Consider the following 22,868-nt stretch of genomic DNA (forward strand, 5'->3'; position numbering starts at 1 on the left):
TTCCTCCGCCTGGCAAGACCTTTGTCGCCACAAGTCTTCGAAAACGGCTGCTTACCTGGGCTCACTCCTCTTCCTTCATGGGTCATCCTGGGGTTCTAAAGACTCTCAAGTTTATTCAACAGTCTTATTGGTGGCCACGTCTCAAAGCCGATGTCCAAGAGTTTATAGCAGCATGTCCTAAATGTGCCCAACATAAGAGTCCAAGAAGTTCTCCACCAGGTTTGTTACATCCACTATCCATACCCAAACAACCATGGACTCATATCTCAATGGATTTCGTGACCGATCTACCTCCATCAAAAGGGCGAAATACCATTTGGGTGATAGTGGATCGATTTTCGAAAATGGCACATTTCATCCCATTAACTGGGTTACCATCAGCCCCTTTACTAGCCAGATTGTTCATCTCTGAAATCTTCAAGTTGCATGGCCTTCCTCGAGAAATTGTTTCTGATCGGGGAACACAGTTTGTGGCCAAGTTTTGGAGGTCGCTTTGTTCATCTTTAAATGTCAAGTTGAACTTTTCTTCTGCATATCATCCTCAGACAGATGGACAAACTGAGAGAGTCAACCAAGACCTTGAAACATTTCTCTGGCTATATATATCGTCCTCACAGGATGACTGGGTTGACTACCTACCATTGGCAGAATTTGCTCATAATAATCTCTTCCATTCATCTTCAGAATCTACGCCCTTTTATATTAACTTCGGCTTTCATCCTCGTGTGCCAGAGTTTCATCCATTGCCAGCCCTAGAGGTCCCAGCGGCAGATCAAGAGCTTCAACGTCTATCTAGCATCTGGAGTTGTGTACGTAAGTCCTTGGTCAAAACTTCCGCTCGTTATAAATCTTTTGCAGATAAAAAACGTAAAGCTGTACCGAATTACAAAGTGGGAGACCAAGTTTGGATTTCTACGCACAATCTCAAGTTCAAAGTTCCTTCTAAGAAATTTGCTCCCAGGTTTATTGGTCCATTTCCCATTGTAAAGGTACTCAACCCTGTGTCATACAAAGTCAAGCTGCCACCGTCTTTGAGAATTCCTAACGCCTTTCATACATCTTTACTGAAGCCTTTGATTCTCAATAAGTTCCGTACTACCCAGTCCAAATATCCTAAAGTTCACTCTTTGCAGAATGAGGAATTTGAAGTTAAAGAGATTGTGGACTCACGTTCCCGATATGGACGTTTACAGTTTCTGGTCGACTGGAAGGGTTACGGCCCGGAGGAGAGATCCTGGGTTTTCTCTGAAGATGTTCATGCTCCAAGACTGGTACAGAAATACTTCTCCAAAAATCCTGACAAGGTTCAAAGGTGTTCGGAGACCACCCGTAGAAGAGGGGGTACTGTCACGAACCGGTCTCTCACCTTTGCGGGTTCTGGGGTTCATCCGTTGCCAGTTCGGTTGCTCGCGGTGCTGTGCGCCCGTGTGGGGACACGGCGTGATCAATGGCACAGGTAATGCAGAGTCTGGGAACTGTGAGTGCGGGGACCAAATGGCCTAAGGCACTGCGGTGTGTCTGCTGTATAGGAGGTGGCCATGTTGGAGACCAAATAGCTAATACTGAGCACTTGTGAAAACACCTGTGGGCAGGTGTAAGCCAATCCCGTGCTTGTGCTGCCTTTAAGTAGGCTGGGATTATGTCACTCTGGGCCAGTGCTTTGTTGTATCAAAGCTGTGCTCTAGCTCTGAACTCTCTCCGTGCATTCCTGTGTGATTCCCGTGGTCCAGATATCGCCTCCGTTCCCAGAGGTCCGTTTTGCAGCCTTCACTGCCAAAGATCTACCGGCTCTCCATTGTGCTATCAGTCAATTGCACACCTATTGGAAATACTTGGATTCCCAGTGTCCTGCATGAGGTTACCTTGTCTGTCTGCCTATCATACAAAGTCTGGAGGATTCCAATTCCCTCAGCTGTTCGTTTGTTCAACTCTGCATTTAACCCATTCATCACCTCACCATCTACTACAGTTTCACAGTGATCTCCGGAACCCGCAAGTAACCCAATTCAGTACTTTTTCTATGTTGTCATTACAAGGATAATTCTTCACAGTCTCTCAGTTAACTCTTAAAACTCCATTGCAAATTCTTACAGTTAATTCTCCATGTCTGCATTAACCAGTTAAACACAATCTGCAGTTCAGCATCAAAGCCTGTTTATATTTGGACAATTCAACATTTATTCTTCAGCTTGTTTTTGCATATGTTTCCATGAACATTTCTTTTATTTATTTCTGAGTTTTCTCTTGCATATTATTTCTGTCATTCCTGCAATACTTCAGTATAATGATGATTAACAACTAGTCATTTAACTCCTTACTGAATTGTTACTTTAATAAATATATGAAACGGAACTTCCTTCGTCCTCCCTGTTTTCTTCATACCCCAGCACCTACACCTGTGGTTGGTTCCAGGTTAACGGATTCACAAAAACACCCGGACCTGACAATGTGCTGGTTACACCGTTAACAGAATTATTTAACCAGTCACTAAATACAGGTGCTATTCCAGAGGACTGGAAAAGAGCAAATGTAGTTCCACTGCACAAAAGTGGAAGCAAGGAAGAAGCAAGTAACTACAGACCAGTTAGCCTTACATCAGTAGTGGGGAAAGTAATGGAAAAACTATTAAAAGAAAGATTTGTGGAATATCTTAAATCAAACCACTTACAGGATCCAAAACAGCATGGATTTACTGGTGGTAGATCATGCCAAACCAAATCTTATTGACTTTTTTGACTCTGTGACAAAAATAATAGATCAAGGGGGAGCTGTAGATGTAACATATCTAGACTTTAGTAAGGCATTTGACACTATCCCACATCGCAGACTGCTAAATAAACTTGAAAGCGTGGGGGTGGATTATAAAACAGTTAAGTGGATAAGAACCTGGTTGCAGGATAGGAAACAGACAGTTGTAGTTAATGGAGTGCAATCTATGGAGGGAAATGTTACCAGTGGAGTACCCCAGGGATCTGTACTTGGTCCAGTTCTCTTTAATATCTTTGTTGGTGACATTGCAGATGATATTGAAGGGAAGGTATGCCTTTTTGCAGATGATACAAAGATATGCAACAGGGTAGACACACCGGGAGGGGTAAAACAAATGATTGATGACCTAGGTAGGCTTGAGAAATGGTCAAGAACGTGGCAACTACAGTTTAATGCTAAAAAATGCAAAATCATGCACTTGGGTCTCAAAAACCCAAAGGCTAAATATAGTATCAAGGGTACTATAATGGAAACTACTGAGGAGGAAAGGGATTTAGGAGTCACTATTTCAAGTGACTTGAAGGCAGGAAAGCAATGCAACAAAGCAATGGGAAAGGCAAGTCAGATGCTTGGTTGCATAGGGAGAGGAATCAGTAGTAGGAAAAAAGAAGTGATAATGCCACTGTATAGGTCATTGGTGCGGCCCCATCTGGAATACTATGTCCAGTTCTGGAGACCATATCTCCAGAAGGATATAAAATAAGAATTTACTCACCGGTAATTCTATTTCTCGTAGTCCGTAGTGGATGCTGGGAACTCCGTAAGGACCATGGGGAATAGCGGCTCCGCAGGAGTCTGGGCACAACTAAAAGAAAGCTTTAGACTAACTGGTGTGCACTGGCTCCTCCCACTATGACCCTCCTCCAAGCCTCAGTTAGGATACTGTGCCCGGAAGAGCTGACACAATAACGAAGGATTTTGAATCCCGGGTAAGACTCATACCAGCCACACCAATCACACCGTATAACTCGTGATACCATATCCAGTTAACAGTATGAAACATAACTGAGCCTCTCAACAGATGGCTCATAACAATAACCCTTTAGTGAACAATAACTATGTACAAGTATTGCAGACAATCCGCACTTGGGACGGGCGCCCAGCATCCACTACAGACTACGAGAAATAGAATTACCGGTGAGTAAATTCTTATTTTCTCTGACGTCCTAGTGGATGCTGGGAACTCCGTAAGGACCATGGGGATTATACTAAAGCTCCCAAACGGGCGGGAGAGTGCGGATGACTCTGCAGCACCGAATGAGAGAACTCAAGGTCCTCCTCAGCCAGGGTATCAAATTTGTAGAATTTTGCAAACGTGTTTGCCCCTGACCAAGTAGCAGCTCGGCAAAGTTGTAAAGCCGAGACCCCTCGGGCAGCCGCCCAAGATGAGCCCACCTTCCTTGTAGAATGGGCTTTAACTGATTTAGGATGCGGCAGTCCAGACGCAGAATGCGCCAGCTGAATTGTGCTACAAATCCAGCGAGCAATAGTCTGCTTAGAAGCAGGAGCACCCAGTTTGTTGGGTGCATACAGGATAAATAGCGAGTCAGTTTTCCTGACTCCAGCCGTCCTGGAAACATAAATTTTCAAGGCCCTGACTACGTCCAGTAACTTGGAATCCTCCAAGTCGCTAGTAGCCGCAGGCACTACAATAGGTTGGTTCAAGTGAAAAGCAGATACCACCTTAGGGAGAAACTGGGGACGAGTCCTCAATTCTGCCCTATCCATATGGAAAATCAGATAAGGGCTTTTAAATGACAAGCCGCCAATTCTGATACATGCCTGGCCGAAGCCAAGGCCAATAACATGACCACTTTCCACGTGAGATATTTTAGATCCACGGTCTTTAGTGGCTCAAACCAATGTGATTTTAGGAAATTCAACACCACGTTGAGATCCCAGGGTGCCACTGGAGGCACAAAAGGGGGCTGAATATGCAGCACTCCTTTTACAAATGTCTGAACTTCAGGTAGTGAATCTAGTTCTTTTTGGAAGAAAAATCGACAGAGCCGATATCTGTACCTTAATGGAGCCTAATTTTAGGCCCATAGTCACTCCTGCCTGTAGGAAGTGCAGAAATCGACCCAGCTGAAATTCCTCTGTTGGGGCCTTATTGGCCTCACACCAAGCAACATATTTCTGCCATATGCGGTGATAATGTTTTACCGTTACATCTTTCCTGGCTTTAATCAGCGTAGGAATGACATCCTCCGGAATGCCCTTTTCCTTTAGGATCCGGCGTTCAACCGCCATGCCGTCAAACACAGCCGCGGTAAGTCTTGGAACAGACAGGGCCCCTGCTGCAGCAGGTCCTGTCTGAGCGGCAGAGGCCATGGGTCCTCTGAGATCATCTCTTGAAGTTCCGGGTACCAAGCTCTTCTTGGCCAATCCGGAACCACGAGTATCGTCCTTACTCCTCATTTTCTTATTATTCTCAGTACCTTTGGTATGAGAGGCAGAGGAGGGAACACATAAACTGACTGGTACACCCACGGTGTCACTAGAGCGTCCACCGCTATCGCCTGAGGGTCCCTTGACCTGGCGCAATATCTCTCCAGTTTTTTGTTTAGGCGGGACGCCATCATGTCCACCTGTGGCCGTTCCCAACGATTTACAATCAGTGTGAAGACTTCTGGATGAAGTCCCCACTCTCCCGGGTGGAGGTCGTGCCTGCTGAGGAAGTCTGCTTCCCAGTTGTCCACTCCCGGAATGAACACTGCTGACAGTGCTAGCACGTGATTTTCCGCCCATCGGAGAATCTTTGTGGCTTCTGCCATTGCCGTCCTGCTTCTTGTGCCGCCCTGTCGGTTTACATGGGCGACAGCCGTGATGTTGTCTGACTGGATCAGTACCAGCTGGTGTAGAAGCAGTGGTTTTGCCTGACTTAGGGCATTGTAAATGGCCCTTAGTTCTAGAATATTTATGTGTAGGGAAGTCTCCTGACTCGACCATAATCCTTGGAAGTTTCTTCCCTGTGTGACTGCCCCCCAGCCTCGAAGGCTGGCATCCGTGGTCACCAGGACCCAGTCCTGTATGCCGAATCTGCGGCCCTCTAGGAGATGAGCACTCTGCAGCCACCACAGCAGAGACACCCTGGTTCTTGGAGACAGGGTTATTAGCCGATGCATCTGAAGATGCGATCCGGACCATTGGTCCAACAGGTCCCACTGAAAGATTCTGGCATGGAACCTGCCGAAAGGAATTGCTTCGTAAGAAGCCACCATCTTTCCCAGGACTCGCGTGCAGTGATGCACCGACACCTGTTTTGGTTTCAGGAGGTCTCTGACTGGAGATGACAGCTCCTTGGCTTTCTCCTCCGGGAGAAACACTTTTTTCTGGACTGTGTCCAGAATCATTCCCAGGAACAGTAGACGTGTCGTCGGAACCAGCTGTGACTTTGGAATATTCAGAATCCAACCGTGCTGGTGTAGCACCTCCTGAGATAGTGCTACTCCTACCAACAACTGCTCCCTGGATCTCGCCTTTATTAGGAGATCGTCCAAGTACGGGATAATTAAAACTCCCTTTTTTCGAAGGAGTATTATCATTTCCGCCATTACCTTGGTAAACACCCTCGGTGCCGTGGACAGTCCAAACGGCAGCGTCTGGAATTGGTAATGGCAATTTTGTACCGCAAATCTGAGGTACTCCTGGTGAGGATGATAAATGGGGACATGCAGGTAAGCATCCTTGATGTCCAGGGATACCATGTAATCCCCCTCGTCCAGGCTTGCAATAACCGCCCTGAGCGATTCCATCTTGAACTTGAATTTTTTTATGTATGTGTTCAAGGATTTCAAATTTAAAATGGGTCTCACCGAACCGTCCGATTTCGGTACCACAAACAGTGTGGAATAGTAACCCCGTCCTTGTTGAAGTAGGGGCACCTTGACTATCACCTGCTGGGAATACAGCTTGTGAATTGCCTCTAGCACAGCCTCCCTGCCTGAGGGAGTTGTTGGCAAGGCAGATTTGAGGAAACGGCGGGGGGGAGACGCCTCGAATTCCAGCTTGTACCCCTGAGATACTACTTGCAAGATCCAGGGATCCACCTGTGAGCGAGCCCACTGATCGCTGAAATTTTTGAGGCGGCCCCCCACCGTACCTGGCTCCGCCTGTGGAGCCCCACCGTCATGCGGAGGACTTGGAAGAAGCGGGGGAGGACTTTTGCTCCTGGGAACCTGCTGTTTGTTGCAGCCTTTTTCCCCTACCTCTGCCTCTGGACAGAAAGGACCCGCCTTTTCCTCGCCTGTTTCTCTGGGTCCGAAAGGACTGTACCTGATAAAACGGCGCTTTTTTAGGCTGTGAGGGGACATGGGGTAAAAATGCTGACTTCCCAGCTGTCGCTGTGGAAACTAGGTCCGAGAGACCATCCCCGAATAACTCCTCACCCTTATAAGGCAAAACTTCCATGTGCCTTTTGGAATCTGCATCCTAAAATATACTTTCTTTCTAAGAGCTCAGGAGAGCCCCTAGTGTGCATCCAGCTCGGCCAGGCACAAAAATCTAACTGAGGCTTGGAGGAGGGTCATAGTGGGAGGAGCCAGTGCACACCAGGTAGTCTAAAAGCTTTCTTTTAGTTGTGCCCAGACTCCTGCGGAGCCGCTATTCCCCATGGTCCTTACGGAGTTCCCAGCATCCACTAGGACGTCAGAGAAATACATTAGAGAGTGTACAAAGAAGGGCAACTAAAATGGTGCATGGCCTACATCACAAAACGTACCTGGAAAGGCTAAAAGATCTTAACATGTATAGTTTGGAGGAGAGAAGGGAAAGGGGGGACATGATAGAAACTTTCAAATATATCAAGGGTCTTAACAAAGTTCAGGAGGGAAACATTCTTCAAAGGAAGAGAAATATTAGAACTCGAGGACATACACTGAAACTGGAGGGGGGGAGGTTCAGGGGAAATTTAAGGAAAAATTACTTCACAGAAAGGGTAGTGGATAAGTGGAATAGTCTCCCATCAGAGGTGGTAGAGGCTAAGACTGTAGAGCAATTTAAACATGCTTGGGATAGGCATATGAATATCCTTACAAAGAATTAAGGTTCAAAAAGGGTTGAGATTAACTAAAGGATAAAAAAAAGGGGCAGACTAGATGGGCCAAGTAGTTCTTATCTGCCGTCAAATTCTATGTTTCTATGTAACTCATTTTTCAAACACAGCCTGTGACATGGAAGTTAGAAGCTTATTAGCTGGTGCAATTTATCACTCACAGTGAAATGTATCACTCATTGATAAATAAGGGCATTCATTTCCTAAGCAACACAATTTTATATACGCATTATCCACTTTTCAGTAAGTAACTACTACAAAAATATATTTTCACCAATAACGCGATGTATAATGGTATTTATTAATTTTTTTGTCTGAAATAGGTTATCACACTCACGTTTTGTTTGCTATACCAATATTCAGGGGATGTGTGCCCTCATCCCTAACTGATTTATAATGCATCCAGTCTGTGCTATATTGGTCCAGACCATAAAACCTCTTTGGGGGAGATTTATCAAGGCTTGGAGAAAGATAAAGTACCAGCCAATCAACTCCTGTTTTCTCTGACGTCCTAGTGGATGCTGGGGACTCCGTAAGGACCATGGGGAATAGCGGCTCCGCAGGAGACTGGGCACAAAAGTAAAGCTTTAGAACTACCTTGTGTGCACTGGCTCCTCCCCCTATGACCCTCCTCCAAGCCTCAGTTAGATTTTTGTGCCCGAACGAGAAGGGTGCACACTAGGTGGCTCTCCTGAGCTGCTTAGTGAAAAGTTTAGTTTTAGGTTTTTTATGTTCAGTGAGACCTGCTGGCAACAGGCTCACTGCATCGAGGGACTAAGGGGAGAAGAAGCGAACTCACCTGCGTGCAGAGTGGATTGGGCTTCTTAGGCTACTGGACATTAGCTCCAGAGGGACCGATCACAGGCCCAGCCATGGATAGGTCCCAGAGCCGCGCCGCCGGCCCCCTTACAGAGCCAGAAGACAGAAGAGGTCCGGAAAATCGGCGGCAGAAGACGTCCTGTCTTCACCAAGGTAGCGCACAGCACTGCAGCTGTGCGCCATTGCTCTCAGCACACTTCACACTCCGGTCACTGAGGGTGCAGGGCGCTGGGGGGGGGGCGCCCTGAGACGCAATAAAAACACCTTGGATGGCAAAAAATGCATCACATATAGCTCCTGGGCTATATGGATGAATTTAACCCCTGCCAGAATACACAGAAAAACGGGAGATAAAACCGCTGAGAAGGGGGCGGAGCCTATCTCCTCAGCACACTGGCGCCATTTTCCCTCACAGCTCCGTTGGAGGGAAGCTCCCTGGCTCTCCCCTGCAGTCACTACACTACAGAAAAAGAGAGGGGGGCACTAATTATGCGCAGTATTAAAAATACAGCAGCTATAAGGGGAAAAACACTTATATAAGGTTATCCCTGTATATATATAGCGCTCTGGTGTGTGCTGGCAAACTCTCCCTCTGTCTCCCCAAAGGGCTAGTGGGGTCCTGTCCTCTATCAGAGCATTCCCTGTGTGTGTGCTGTGTGTCGGTACGTTTGTGTCGACATGTATGAGGAGAAAAATGATGTGGAGACGGAGCAGATTGCCTGTAATAGTGATGTCACCCCCTAGGGGGTCGACACCTGAGTGGATGAACTGTTGGAAGGAATTACGTGACAGTGTCAGCTCTGTATAAAAGACAGTGGTTGACATGAGACAGCCGGCTACTCAGCTTGTGCCTGTCCAGACGTCTCATAGGCCGTCAGGGGCTCTAAAGCGCCCGTTACCTCAGATGGCAGATATAGACGCCGACACGGATACTGACTCCAGTGTCGACGGTGAAGAGACAAATGTGACTTCCAGTAGGGCCACACGTTACATGATTGAGGCAATGAAAAATGTTTTACACATTTCTGATAATACGAGTACCACCAAAAAGGGGTATTATGTTCGGTGAGGAAAAACTACCTGTAGTTTTCCTGAATCTGAGAAATTAAATGAGGTGTGTGATAATGCGTGGGTTTCCCCCGATAACAACTGATCATTTCTAAAATGTTATTGGCATTATATCCTTTCCCGCCAGAGGTTAGGGTGCGTTGGGAAACACCCCCTAGGGTGGATAAAGCGCTCACACGCTTGTAAGAACAAGGGCTCTACCCTCTCCTGAGATGGCCGCCCTTAAGGATCCTGCTGATAGAAAGCAGGAGGGTATCCTAAAATGTATTTACACACATACTGGTGTTATACTGCGACCAGCAATCGCCTCAGCCTGGATGTGCAGTGCTGGGATGGCGTGGTCGGATTCCCTGACTGAAAATATTGATACCCTAGATAGGGACAGTATATTATTGCCTATAGAGCATTTTAAAGGATGCATTTCTATATATGCGTGATGCACAGCGGAATAATTGCCGACTGGCATCAAGTCTAAGTGCGTTGTCCATTTCTGCCAGTAGAGGGTTATGGACACGACAGTGGTCAGGTGATGCGGATTCCAAACGGCATTTGGAAGTATTGCCTTATTAAGGGGAGGAGTTATTTGGGGTCGGTCTTTCAGACCTGGTGGCCACGGCAACAGCTGGGAAATCCACGTTTGTACCCCAGGTCGCCTCTCAACATAAGAAGACGCCGTATTATCAGGCGCAGTCCTTTCGTGGGCAAGCGGGCAAAAGGTTCCTCATTTCTGCCCCGTGACAGAGGGAGAGGAAAAAGGCTGCAGAAATCAGCCAGTTCCCAGGAACAGAAGCCCTCTCCCGCCTCTGCCAAGCCCTCAGTATGACGCTGGGGCTTTACAAGCAGAATCAGGCACGGTGGGGGCCCGTCTCAATGAATTTCAGCGCGCAGTGGGCTCACTCGCAATTAGACCCCTGGATCCTTCAGGTGATATCTCAGGGGTACAAATTGGAATTCTCCCCCTCGCCGTTTCCTAAAGTCGGCTTTACCGATGTCTCCCTCTGACAGGGAGGCAGTTTTGGAAGCCATTCACAAGCTGTATTCCCAGCAGGTGATAATCAAGGTACCCCTCCTGCAACAGGGAACGGGGTATTATTCCACACTGTTGTGGTACCGAAGCCGGACGGCTCGGTGAGACCGATTCTAAATCTAAAATCTTGAACACTTACATACGGAGGTTCAAATTCAAGATTGAGTCACTCAGAGCAGTGATTGCGAACCTGGAAGAAGGGGACTACATGATGTCTCGGGACATCAAGGATGCTTACATTCATGTCCCAATTTACCCTTCTCACCAAGGGTACCTCAGGTTTGTGGTACAGAACTGTCACTATCAGTTTCAGACGCTGCCGTATGGATGGTCCACGGCACCCCGGGTCTTTACCAAGGTAATGGCCGAAATGATGATACTCTTTCGAAGGAAGGGAATTTTAGTTATCCCTTACTTGGACGATTCCCTGATAAGGGTAAGATCCAGGGAACAGTTGGAGGTCGGTGTAGCACTATCTCAGGTAGTGTTGCGGCAGCACGATTGGATTCTCAATATTCCAAAATCGCAGCTGATTCCGACGACTCGTCTTCTGTTCCTAGGGATGATCCTGGACACAGTCCAGAAAAAGGGGTTTCTCCCGGAGGAGAAAGTCAGGGAGTTATCCGAGCTAGTCGGGAACCTCCTATAACCGAGCCAAGTCTCAGTACATCAATGAAAGGGTTCTGGGAAAATGGTGGCTTCCTACGAAGCAATCCCATTCGGCAGATTCCACGCAAGAACTTTCCAGTGGGACCTGCTGGAAAAATGGTCCGGGTCGCATCTTCAGATGCATCAGCGGATAACCCTGTCACCAAGCACAAGAGTGTCTCTCCTGTGGTGGTTGCAGAGTGCTCATCTTCTAGAGGGCCGCAGATTCGACATTCAGGACTGGGTCCTGGTGACCACGGATGCCAGCCTGCGAGGCTGGGGAGCAGTCACACAGGGAAGAAATTTCCAGAGCTTATGGTCAAGCCTGGAGACATCACTTCACATAAATATCCTGAAGCTAAGGGCCATTTACAATGCTCTAAGCTCAGCATGACCTCTGCTTCAAGGTCACCCGGAGTTGATCCATTCGGACAACATCACGGCAGTCACCCACGTAAACAGACAGGGTGACACAAGAAGCAGGAGGGCAAGGCAGAAGCTGCAAGGATTCTTCGCTGGGCGGAAAATCATGTGATAGCACTGTCAGCAGTATTCATTCCGGGAGTGGACAACTGGGAAGCAGACTTCCTCAGCAGACACGACCCCCACCCGGGAGAGTGGGGACTTCACCCAGAAGTCTTCCACATGTTTATAAAACTCGACAAGTATTGCGCCAGGTCAAGGGACCCTCAGGCAATAGCTGTAGACGCTCTGGTAACACAGTGGGTGTACCAGTCAGTGTATGTGTTCCCTCCTCTGCCTCTCATACCCAAGGTACTGAGAATTATAAGATGGAGAGGAGTAAGCACTATATTCGTGGCTCCGGATTGACCAAGAAGGACTTGGTAACCGGAACTTCAAGAGATGCTCACGGAGGATCCGTGGCCTCTACCTCTAAGAAGGGACCTGCTCCAGCAAGGACCCTGTCTGTTCCAAGACTTACCGCGGCTGCGTTTGACGGCATGGCGGTTGAACGCCGGATCCTGAAGGAGAAAGGCATTCCGGATGAAGTCATTCCTATCCTGATCAAAGCCAGGAAAGATATAACCGCAAAACATTATCACCGCATTTGGCGAAAATATGTTGCGTGGTGCGAGGCCAGTAAGGCCCCGACAGAGGAATTTTCAACTAGGTCGATTCCTACATTTCCTGCAAACAGGAGTGTCTATGGGCCTGAAATGGGGGTCCATTAAGGTTCAAATTTCGGCCCTGTCAATTTTCTTCCAAAAAGAACTAGCTTCAGTCCCTGAAGTTCAGACGTTTGTGAAAGGGGTACTGTATATACAGCCTCCTTTTGTGCATCCAGTGGCACCTTGGGATCTAAATGTAGTTTTTGGGTTCCAAAAGTCACATTGGTTTGAACCACTTAAATATGTGGAGTTAAAATATCTCACATGGAAAGTGGTCATGCTGTTGGCCCTGGCCTGGGCCAGGTGCGTGTCAGAATTGGCGGCTTTATCCTGTAAAAGCCCGCATCTGATTTTCCATTCGGACAGGGCGGAATTGAGGACTTGTCCTCAGTTTCTCCCTAAGGTGGTTTTCAGCGTTTCACCTGAATCAACCTATTGTGGTGCCTGCGGCTACTAGGGACTTGGAGGACTCCAAGTTGCTAGACGTTGTCAGGGCCCTGGAAATATAGGTTTCCAGGACGGCTGGAGTCAGAAAATCTGACTCGTTGTTTATTCTGTATGCACCCAACAAGCTGGGTGCTCCTGCTTCTAAGCAGACTATTGCTCGTTGGATTTGTAGTACAATTCAGCTTGCACATTCTGTGGCAGGCCTGCCACAGCCAAAATCTGTAAAAGCCCATTCCACAAGGAAGGTGGGCTCATCTTGGGCGGCTGCCCGAGGGGTCTCGGCTTTACAACTTTGCCGAGCAGCTACTTGGTCAGGAGCAATTACGTTTGTAAAATTCTACAAATTTGATACCCTGGCTGAGGAGGACCTGGAGTTCTCTCATTTGGTGCTGCAGAGTCATCCGCACTCTCCCGCCCGTTTGGGAGCTTTGGTATAATCCCCATGGTCCTTACGGAGTCCCCAGCATCCACTAGGACGTCAGAGAAAATAAGAATTTACTTACCGATAATTCTATTTCTCGTAGTCCGTAGTGGATGCTGGGCGCCCATCCCAAGTGCGGATTGTCTGCAATACTGGTACATAGTTATTGTTACAAAAAAATCGGGTTATTGCTGTAGTGAGCCATCTTTTCTAGAGGCTCCTCTGTTATCATGCTGTTAACTGGGTTAGATCACAAGTTATATGGTGTGATTGGTGTGGCTGGTATGAGTCTTACCCGGGATTCAAAATCCTTCCTTATTGTGTACGCTCGTCCGGGCACAGTATCCTAACTGAGGCTTGGAGGAGGGTCATAGGGGGAGGAGCCAGTGCACACCAGGTAGTTCTAAAGCTTTACTTTTGTGCCCAGTCTCCTGCGGAGCCGCTATTCCCCATGGTCCTTACGGAGTCCCCAGCATCCACTACGGACTACGAGAAATAGAATTATCGGTAAGTAAATTCTTATTATTTTTCAAAAACAACCTGTAAAAACGACAGAAGCTCATTGGTTGATATTTTATCTTTTTCCTAGCTTTGATAAATCTCCCCCTTTGTGTGAAGGTAAAATCCATATGATCACCACATACATAACTCCCAATTCTACTGGGTTTTGCGGAACAGTCCTAATTTGTGTCCTGTGAAAGGGGTGGCGTTTGGGCAAAAAGTGGGTGTTTCTGGGCACAGTGCGGGTAGGTTTTGGCGGGTCAGGGTGGGGCCTATTTTACCCTGATGTGGCATATGTTGGGAGGGATGACCGTGTTATCTCCTGCACAGTGATTTGCATCACACGTATACGGCACTTACCTATTAATGCATTGAACAAGTTGCTTTTGAACATACAGATGACCTTCTCTATGGCCTGCCTGAGCTGCCTCTCATCCGGCTTCTGTAGCTTGCTGCAGTATTCCTCCAGTAGGAGTAACGCTCGCTCAGTATCTAAGGGGAGAGGTCAACAGGAAAAGACGATGACAAATGTTCTGTAATACTCCAATATGCATTTTACATATTATATGTAGATTGCAAATCCATCCAACTTGTCCCTTGACCATTGGGTTTTGTATGCTGCTCCTCCTGGGTCTGGGACTCCAGGTCGACACCAAAAAGGTCGACACCAATTGGTCGACACGCCTTAGGTCGATACCTGAAATAGGTCGAAATGGACAAAAGGTTGACATGGAAAAAGGTCGACATGAGTTTTGTTATGGTTTCTTTGTGTCATTTTCTTCGTAGAGTGACCGGGAACCCCATTTACTGCACCGTGTCCCCTCGCATGGCTCGCTTCGCTCGCCATGCTTCGGGCAAGGTGCCTCGTTCCGCTACTGCTGCGCTTGGCACAGGATACTGTTCACAATTGTAGTCCACGTGGATCATAAAGTATAAAAAGTTCAAAAAAATGAAGAAAAAAAAAGTGAAAAGCTTATGTTGACTTTTTTCATGTCGACCTTGTTCGTGTTGACCTTTTGTCCATGTTGACCTATTGCAGGTGTTGACCTAAGGTGTGTCGACCTTTTTGGTGTAGTCTGGATACCACTCCTCCTAACCCACCAGTCTATGGCCCTCATTCCGAGTTGTTCGCTCGTTAATTTTCTTCGCATCGCAGCGATTTTCCGCAAACTGCGCATGCGCAATGTTCGCACTGCGGCTGCGCCAAGTAAATTTGCTATGAAGTTTGGTATTTTACTCACGGCATTACGAGTTTTTTTCTTCGTTCTGGTGATCGTTGTGTGATTGACAGGAAGTGGGTGTTTCTGGGCGGAAACTGGCCGTTTTATGGGAGTGTGTGAAAAAACGCTGCCGTTTCTGGGAAAAACGCGGGAGTGGCTGGAGAAACGGGGGAGTGTCTGGGCGAACGCTGGGTGTGTTTGTGACGTCAAACCAGGAACGAAACTGACTGAACTGATCGCAGTGGCAGAGTAAGTCTGGAGCTACTCAGAAACTGCACAGAAAAATCTTTTCGCAATATTGCGATTCTTTCGTTCGCAATTCTGCTAAGCTAAGATACACTCCCAGAGGGTGGTGGCCTAGCATGTGCACTGCTGCGAAAAGCGGCTAGCGAGCGAACAACTCGGAATGAGGGCCTATAACCACAGTGAATGCGGTGCTCGGAGGGGGCGATGCGATGCTGACAGTACATCACGCCCACTGTGCTGAATTCCATCGCACTCATAAAGCCTTACGCATGCATATGTCACTTGTCGTCCATATCTTGCATGTAACAACTGTCTACAAACTGGAGGATAGATTCAGAGACGTACACATACTCGATGATTTGCGTAAATCTCTGATGTTTTAATATCTGCTCATGTGCAGGACTCGATGACGGTTGTTACCTGATTGACAAGCTGCGGCCCTTGGGTGTGAGGAAGGAGGCATTGGACAGTGTTCCATAAAAACAGGGGCCAGTGGTTGTGTCCTTGGACGCAGCTTCACGGGCCCCGGCTGTGAGAAAACCCTGGCCATCCTGAGTATGTATGCATGATGCTTTTCTTCTGTTTAGCACCTAGAAATGCGCTTCACTGCTAAATTGCAAATTGACCATATCAAATGCATCCCTTTAAAAATACAGTGTAATGGCGTGTGCACACGGTGAGATTTTTTCTTACGATTTTGAGTATATAGTCAAAATCGTAAGAAAAGTTAGTGCAGATCGCAAAGTCACCTTGCGATCCCGATTCGATGCCGATGCGCGGTCGGCATATCAAGACTAGATAGACTGTGCAGGCAAGTCAATTTTGACTATCTCTATAGAAGAGATTGTCAAAATTGACACATAGCCAAAATCGCACATAGTCAGTATCACAAGCACATAATGAGTGTGCTTGCGATACTGACTATGTGCCGACCTAGCCCCTGTCGCATAGTGAGAATCGGGCATAGCCCGAATCTCACCGTGTGTATGGGCCATAAGACTGTTCCTGGTCTCCAGCAGCTCAGAGATGGCAGAAAATGACAGAATGCAATGGGAACTTAAGTCATCCCCATCCATTTTTCAATGTTATCACTGCGCAAAAAGGGGAACGTATTTTTCGCACTGCTGTGAATGCACCAACAACCTCACTTTGCAGGTCTAAGCTCCTCTTCCTGTGCAAATGCTATCCTGCACGTAGTCAGGACCAGCAAAAGGGATTTTGAGCTGTTTCTCGTCCGGTTTGCCCTTTGCAATGAACCCCAGTGGAGGCAGCCATTCTGATAATACAAGGCATGTCTCAGATGTCCCAAGGCTGCATTCTCAAACTTGCGTGCTCCACAGTGGGTGCCAGGTGCACATAGGGAGGACCTTCCAACTGTCCCAATTTGAGAGATTTGCCCCATTTAGCCATAAGGTTGATAAGCATGTTGCATTTACTCTTGCTCTGCTGTATTACATTGTGCTGCATATACAGCATGACCTAAAAAGAACTAAGGGCCTAATTCAGAGTTCATCGCAGCGGCAAATTTGATAGCAGTTGGGCAAAACCATGGCCCTCATTCCGAGTTGATCGCTTGCATTTTTCCGAACACTTCCCTGAAAACGGTCAGTTGACACCCAGAAACGCCCACTTCCTGTCAATCACTCTGCGGCCAGCAGTGTGACTGAAAAGCTTTGCTAGACCTTGTGTGAAACGAAATCGTTCGTTGCAGTAGTACGATGCGCAGAAGTGCCATTTTTTTGCCTGATCGCAGCGCAGCGAACGAAATCTGCTAGCGATCAACTCGGAATGACCCCCATGTGCACTGCAGGGAGGGCAGATGTAACATGTGCAGAGAGAGTTAGAGTTGGGTGCTGCTGCGATCAACTCTGAATTACCCCCTAAGTTCCCCGCTGCTCCCTCCACCAGGATACGTCTCTGTTCTATAAGCAAATTCGGAATGTCAGCACCGGAGACAATCATCCTCGCTGTCACTGAAAGCTGGAGCGTAACGTTTCATTGGAGCCTTTTTAATTCTAAAGGCCCATACACACTGGCCGATATATCGCAGGTCCGTCGGCCAGTGTGTACAGGCGATATGCCTGTGAACTCCGTTGTTCACAGACATATTGCGTCGGCCCTGCAGCACAGCCCTTGGTGCATCGCTGTGTGTGTACGGCCGACCAGCCGTCTGCCCGTACACAAGCTGCGGCAGCCGGCGGTGATTGACAGCTGAACTGGGCGGGCGGACATCAGTCCCCGACGGATCGGGCAGTGTGTATGCACAGCACACTGCCCGATCCGTCCATAGATATATCTGCCGATCAACTGATCTGCAGATATATCTATCAGCAGTGTGTACCCACCATAAGGGAGCAGAAGATTGTTGTGTTTGCAAATACGTTTGATTGTTACCAGGGCAAAACTGATACAAAGTTATAATAAAATAAACAAAAAGTCTTGGTTGTCAGACACAGCAAACACATAAACCCGCAGGCTTATCTAATCGCTCTCCTTTTCATTACTGTCACTGGGTTTCTACTACAATGATTCATATAATTTTAGTTGCAGGCACCAGATGAACATTATGTAATGATCAGAGATTACCAGCGAACACTGTACATGGATTTAGAACCTAAATGTGGATACAATTAGCCAGCTTATCCACTATGTTAGTAACCAATTTCTTTCCCATCAGCCGGCAATGCACTGTTCCATTGTATCGTCATTACTTTGTCCAGAGTGCATCTGCAAATGTGTTTTGAGAAGAAACCGCTCCACTTACAGTCAATGCGAGTCGCGCCAATCTTGCGTCATTCTTTGAGACAGACTTGACTATGAAACTTCTGAAAACTAAGGTGGAGACTTTATCAAATCTTGGAGAGAGATAGAGTTGAGAAGTTGCTCGTAGCTACAAATCAGCTACTAACTATCTTTTACATAGCACAGCCTGTAAAAGCTGATTGGTTGGTATTTTATTTCTCTTCAAGATTTGATAAATCTCCCCCTATAGGTTTGTAGGTACATTTACTAAAAAACATTTTTTCACTGTGTTTGAAGCCTCATCAGCACAAACCACTGAATTAACTAAAGGACTGTGCGACTAATTCAGATCTGATCGCTGGGCTGCATTTTTTTTGCTGTCCTGCGTTCAGATAGTCGCCGCCTACAGGGGGGGTGTAAATTTGCAGTGCAAGTGTGCGATCGCATGTGTAGCTGAGTTGCAAAAATCCACTTTTTGCAGTGTGTGTGCAGCCCTGGACTTACTCCTACAGTGCGATGAGAATGGGCTGATTGGGGCCAGAGCTGACGTCAGACACCCTCCCTGAAAACGCTTAGGCCCGCCTGCGTTTTTCCGGACCCTCCCTGTAACTGCTCAGTTGCCACCCACAAACGGCCACCCAAAAACGCACAGCAGCAATCAGATCTGAATTACCCCCTGTATTCTTGAAATGCAAAAAAAAACTGAGACAACCACATAGTCATATAGCTTTTTCTACACTAATTGTTTTCCAGCAGTTTGTTTTTTTAGTAAACATGGCGGAAGAAAAGCCAAACCCCCCCTTTTAGTACGTAAATTTACCCCTTGGGATGCCTGCCATGATCACAGGAGAATGGAGAAATATCTGATAAAGAGTAAAGCCTAATATCACTCATAGGAGACTATCCACCCATTGAGAATATAGGGGGTCATTCCAAGTTGTTCGCTCGCTAGCAGATTTTAGCAGCATTGCATACGCTAGGCCGCTGCCCTCTGGGAGTGTATCTTAGCTTAGCAGAATTGCAAACGAAAGATTAGCAGAATTGCGAATAGAAATTTCTTAGCAGTTTCTGAGTAGCTCCAGACCTACTCACAGATTGCGATCAGCTCAGGCCGTTTCGTTACTGGATGTCACAAACACACCCAGCGTTCGGCCAGCCACTCCCCCGTTTCTCCAGACACTCCCGCGTTTTTCCCTATCACGCCTGCGTTTTTCCGCACACTCCCAGAAAACGGCCAGTTTCTACCCAGAAACACCCACTTCCTGTCAATCACACTCCGATCACTTCAACGATGAAAAATCTTTGTTCGGACGTGAGTAAATCTACTAAGTTTTGAGCTAAAATACTAACCGCATGTGCACTGCGTATCATGCGCATGCGCATTTTTGCCTTAATCGCTCCGTTGCGAAAATCGGCATCGAGCGAACAACTCGGAATGACCCCCATTGGCCGGATATGTAATACATGAGGTATTGTCCAAATAATTGATTGATAGGTCAAACAAGAGTTAACTAAAGTGGTCTTTACAATACCGTACATTTTTCTATAAACTAGGGCAGGCCTGGCCAACCTGTGGCTCTCCAGCTGTTGTAAAACTACAAGTCCCATCATGCGTTGCCACAGTTTTGCTATTAGGGAATGCTAAAACTGTGGCAGGGCATGCTGGGATATGTAGTTTCAGAACAGCTGGAGAGCCACAGGTTGGCCAGGCCTGAACTAGGGTGTTGACAGCCTCTGTCGTCAGTGCCTCCCTCAGATGTAGCAGAACGTAGAAAATGTTATGAGGAGTTTTCTATGTGGTTGTGATTATGGGCCTAATTCAGACCTGATCGCCGATTGCTGATTGACTGCACATGTATACGGATGATAACGCGCAGGTGCGAGGCCAAACTGCAAAAAAATCCTGTTTTTTTTTTGTTTTGTTTTTTTATCACTAGGCGAACGCAGACTGATTGACAGGAAGCAGACATCCTGGGGGTGGTAACGGACCATTACTGGGAATGTCAGGGAAAACACAGGTGTGCCTAAGCGTGTGTGTGACGTCAGCTCCGGCCCCGATCAGCCTGTGTGTATCGCACTGTAGGGGTAAGTCCTGGGCTGCGCACACACTGGAAAAATCATATGATGGTGAGTGAGTGGCAAACGGATTTGCAGCTGACCGAGTACGCAGAGCTTTTCGCACGGTGTACGCAGACTTGCGCGGGCATCTTTTTACTCTGTCTGGGTGGCGACTATCCGATCGCAAACCTCTGCAAATTCGCAGAGCAGCGATCAGGTCTCACGCAGGGTCAGAGCAAGCTAGGCGGTAACCTATAGAAGCATGCTTTAGGCGGCCCCTAAAACACTGAGGGGTAGATGTATTATACCCACACATGTCATGCAGTTATAACGCTTCCTGCTTCACCTCTTTACTGAGGCAAATCAGGAAGAGGTAGTGACGAGGTGTATAACATCTTGGATGCCGGAGTGGGGGAGTGAAAAGTCTCCCCTCCGGCCAGAGCCGGCCCTAACCAATATGATGCCCTAGGCAAGATTTTGGCTGGAGCCCCCTAGCACCGCCGCTAGTTCTGCAGGAGATGCCTGGCACGAGTCAGTGGCAGCTCTGCTAATGTCAGGCGCCTTTTGTTTATAAAAATGCATCTTATTTGCATTACTATGTGGCTAGGATGCACAAGCAGCTTCTGCTGATTAAAATGATATACAGCATGCCTATATTCTGTGTGTGACTGCGGCTATATCTGCATACGAAATGCTACGTTACAGTGATTTCCACGACTACATTGCAACGTAGCATTTTGTATGCAGATACAGCCGCAGTCACACACAGAATATAGGCATGCCGCATATCATTTTAATCAGCAGAAGCTGCTGGTGCCACTAAGCATACCAAATACCCTAGGCAATTGCCTAGTTTGCCTATGCCTAAGGCCGGCTCTGCCTCCGGCGATCCCTGACAGAGCCCCACAGTGCCTCAACCTAGTGCTGATGCGCTGTGTCTCACCACCCCGCCGGCTAACTAGGCATGTGCGAGATCTCGCAAGCCTCACAAGATGTCACATGCAACCCGGCAGTCAGCGCGGACAGCGCTGTGGTGAATGGGAAATGACACCTGCAGTTATTATTATCAATAGCTGCAGGTATTGGAACAGTCAGTGCCACTTACCATCCATACATTGACCACAACATCGGCACGCTATCTTACAGATAGCAGCGCCGATAATAACAGGAGCGCATAGTGTCATGTAACACACATCTCCTTCATACATGGGGGAGAAATGGTATCCGCAGTGGCGTCACAAGCCGGGGGCGGGGGATGCGGCCCGCACCCGGGTGTGAAGCCTAGAAGGGGTGACACCAATCTGTGGCTCCTCCGCAATGACAGGAGCCCGGTGCTGCAGTGTGAAATTCTGCTACAGCACCCGGCTCCTGTCATAGAAGAGGAGCCGACAGCGCTGCAGACAGTCTCCGGGGGCAGTCCAGTACAGTCCTGCATCTCCGGAGATGCTGGGTACGCCTCCGGAGTGACGACCCGTGAGGCCTCGCCTCCTTTTGCGGCCACACCTCCTTTTGCCACGTGCGCGCTTCCGCCACGCTGGCATATTAAGGGTGTGCACTGCGTGTCACTACACCCAGTGACGCCTCTGGGTATCAGCGCACGTATCTGCCATATACTGACATATAATACATCTACCTATGAGGGGCTAATGCAGAGCTGAATGCAAGCTGACCGTAAATTGCTTCCACTTTGCAATGCATGGAACTAAGGGGGTAATTCCGAGTTGATCGCAGCAGGATTTTTGATAGCAATTGGGCAAAACCATGTGCACTGCAGGGGGGACAGATATAACATGTGCAGAGAGAGTTAGATTTGGGTGGGTTATTTTATTTCTGTGCAGGGTAAATACTGGCTGCTTTATTTTTACACTGCAAATTAGATTGCAGATTGAACACACCCCACCCAAATCTAACTCTCTCTGCACATGTTATATCTGCCTCCCCTGCAGTGCACATGGTTTTGGCCAATTGCTATCAAAAATCCTGCTGCGATCAACTTGGAATTACCCCCTAAGGGGGTCGTTCCGAGTTGATCGCTAGCTGTTTTCGTTCGCAGCGCAGCAATTAGGTAAAGAAGCGGCACTTCTGCGCATGCGGCGCAGTGCGCGACGTACTTTCACAACAGCCGATGCAGTTTCACACAAGGTCTAGCAACGCTTTTCAATCGCACTGCTGATCGCAGAGTGATTGGCAAGAAGTGGGTGTTCCTGGGTGGTAACTGACTGTTTTCGGGGAGTGTGTGTAAAAACGCAGGCGTGTCAGATACAAACGCGGGCGTGCCCGGGGAAACGCAGGCGTGGCTGGGCGAACGCAGGGCGTGTTCGTGACGTCAAAACAGGAACTAAACAGTCTGAAGTGATCACAAGCGCTGAGTAGGTCTGGAGCTGCTCAGAAACTGCACAATCTTTTTTTGTAGTAGCTCTGCAATCCTTTCGTTCGCACTTCTGCTAAGCTAAGATACACTCCAAGAGGGCGACGGCTTAGCGTTTGCACGACTGCTAAAAGCGGAATGAGGGCCTAAGCGACTGATTCTGAGCAAAGCAAAGATAGCAAGTGACTGTGGTGGTCATTCCGAGTTGATCGCTCGCTAGCAGTTTTTAGCAGCCGTGCAAACGCTATGCCGCCTCCCACTGGCAGTGTATTTTAGCTTAGCAGAAGTGCGAACGAAAGGATCGCAGAGCGGCTACAAAGTTTTTTTGTGCAGTTTCAGTGTAGCTTC

General features: G+C 47.7%; 1 protein-coding gene across 1 annotated transcript in view; it reads right to left on the reverse strand.

Moving 5' to 3' along the window:
* Window positions 1–22,868, reverse strand: part of DLG2 (discs large MAGUK scaffold protein 2) — a 1,975,700-nt gene that overhangs the window by 1,947,069 nt on the left and 5,763 nt on the right. The window contains exon 2 of the mRNA XM_063950647.1: window positions 14,247–14,378. Within this exon, the coding sequence (XP_063806717.1) occupies window positions 14,247–14,378 (132 nt within the window). The remainder of the gene's footprint in view (window positions 1–14,246; window positions 14,379–22,868) is intronic.

This window comes from Pseudophryne corroboree, chromosome 2, assembly GCF_028390025.1.
Source record: "Pseudophryne corroboree isolate aPseCor3 chromosome 2, aPseCor3.hap2, whole genome shotgun sequence".
NCBI lineage: Eukaryota > Metazoa > Chordata > Amphibia > Anura > Myobatrachidae > Pseudophryne > Pseudophryne corroboree.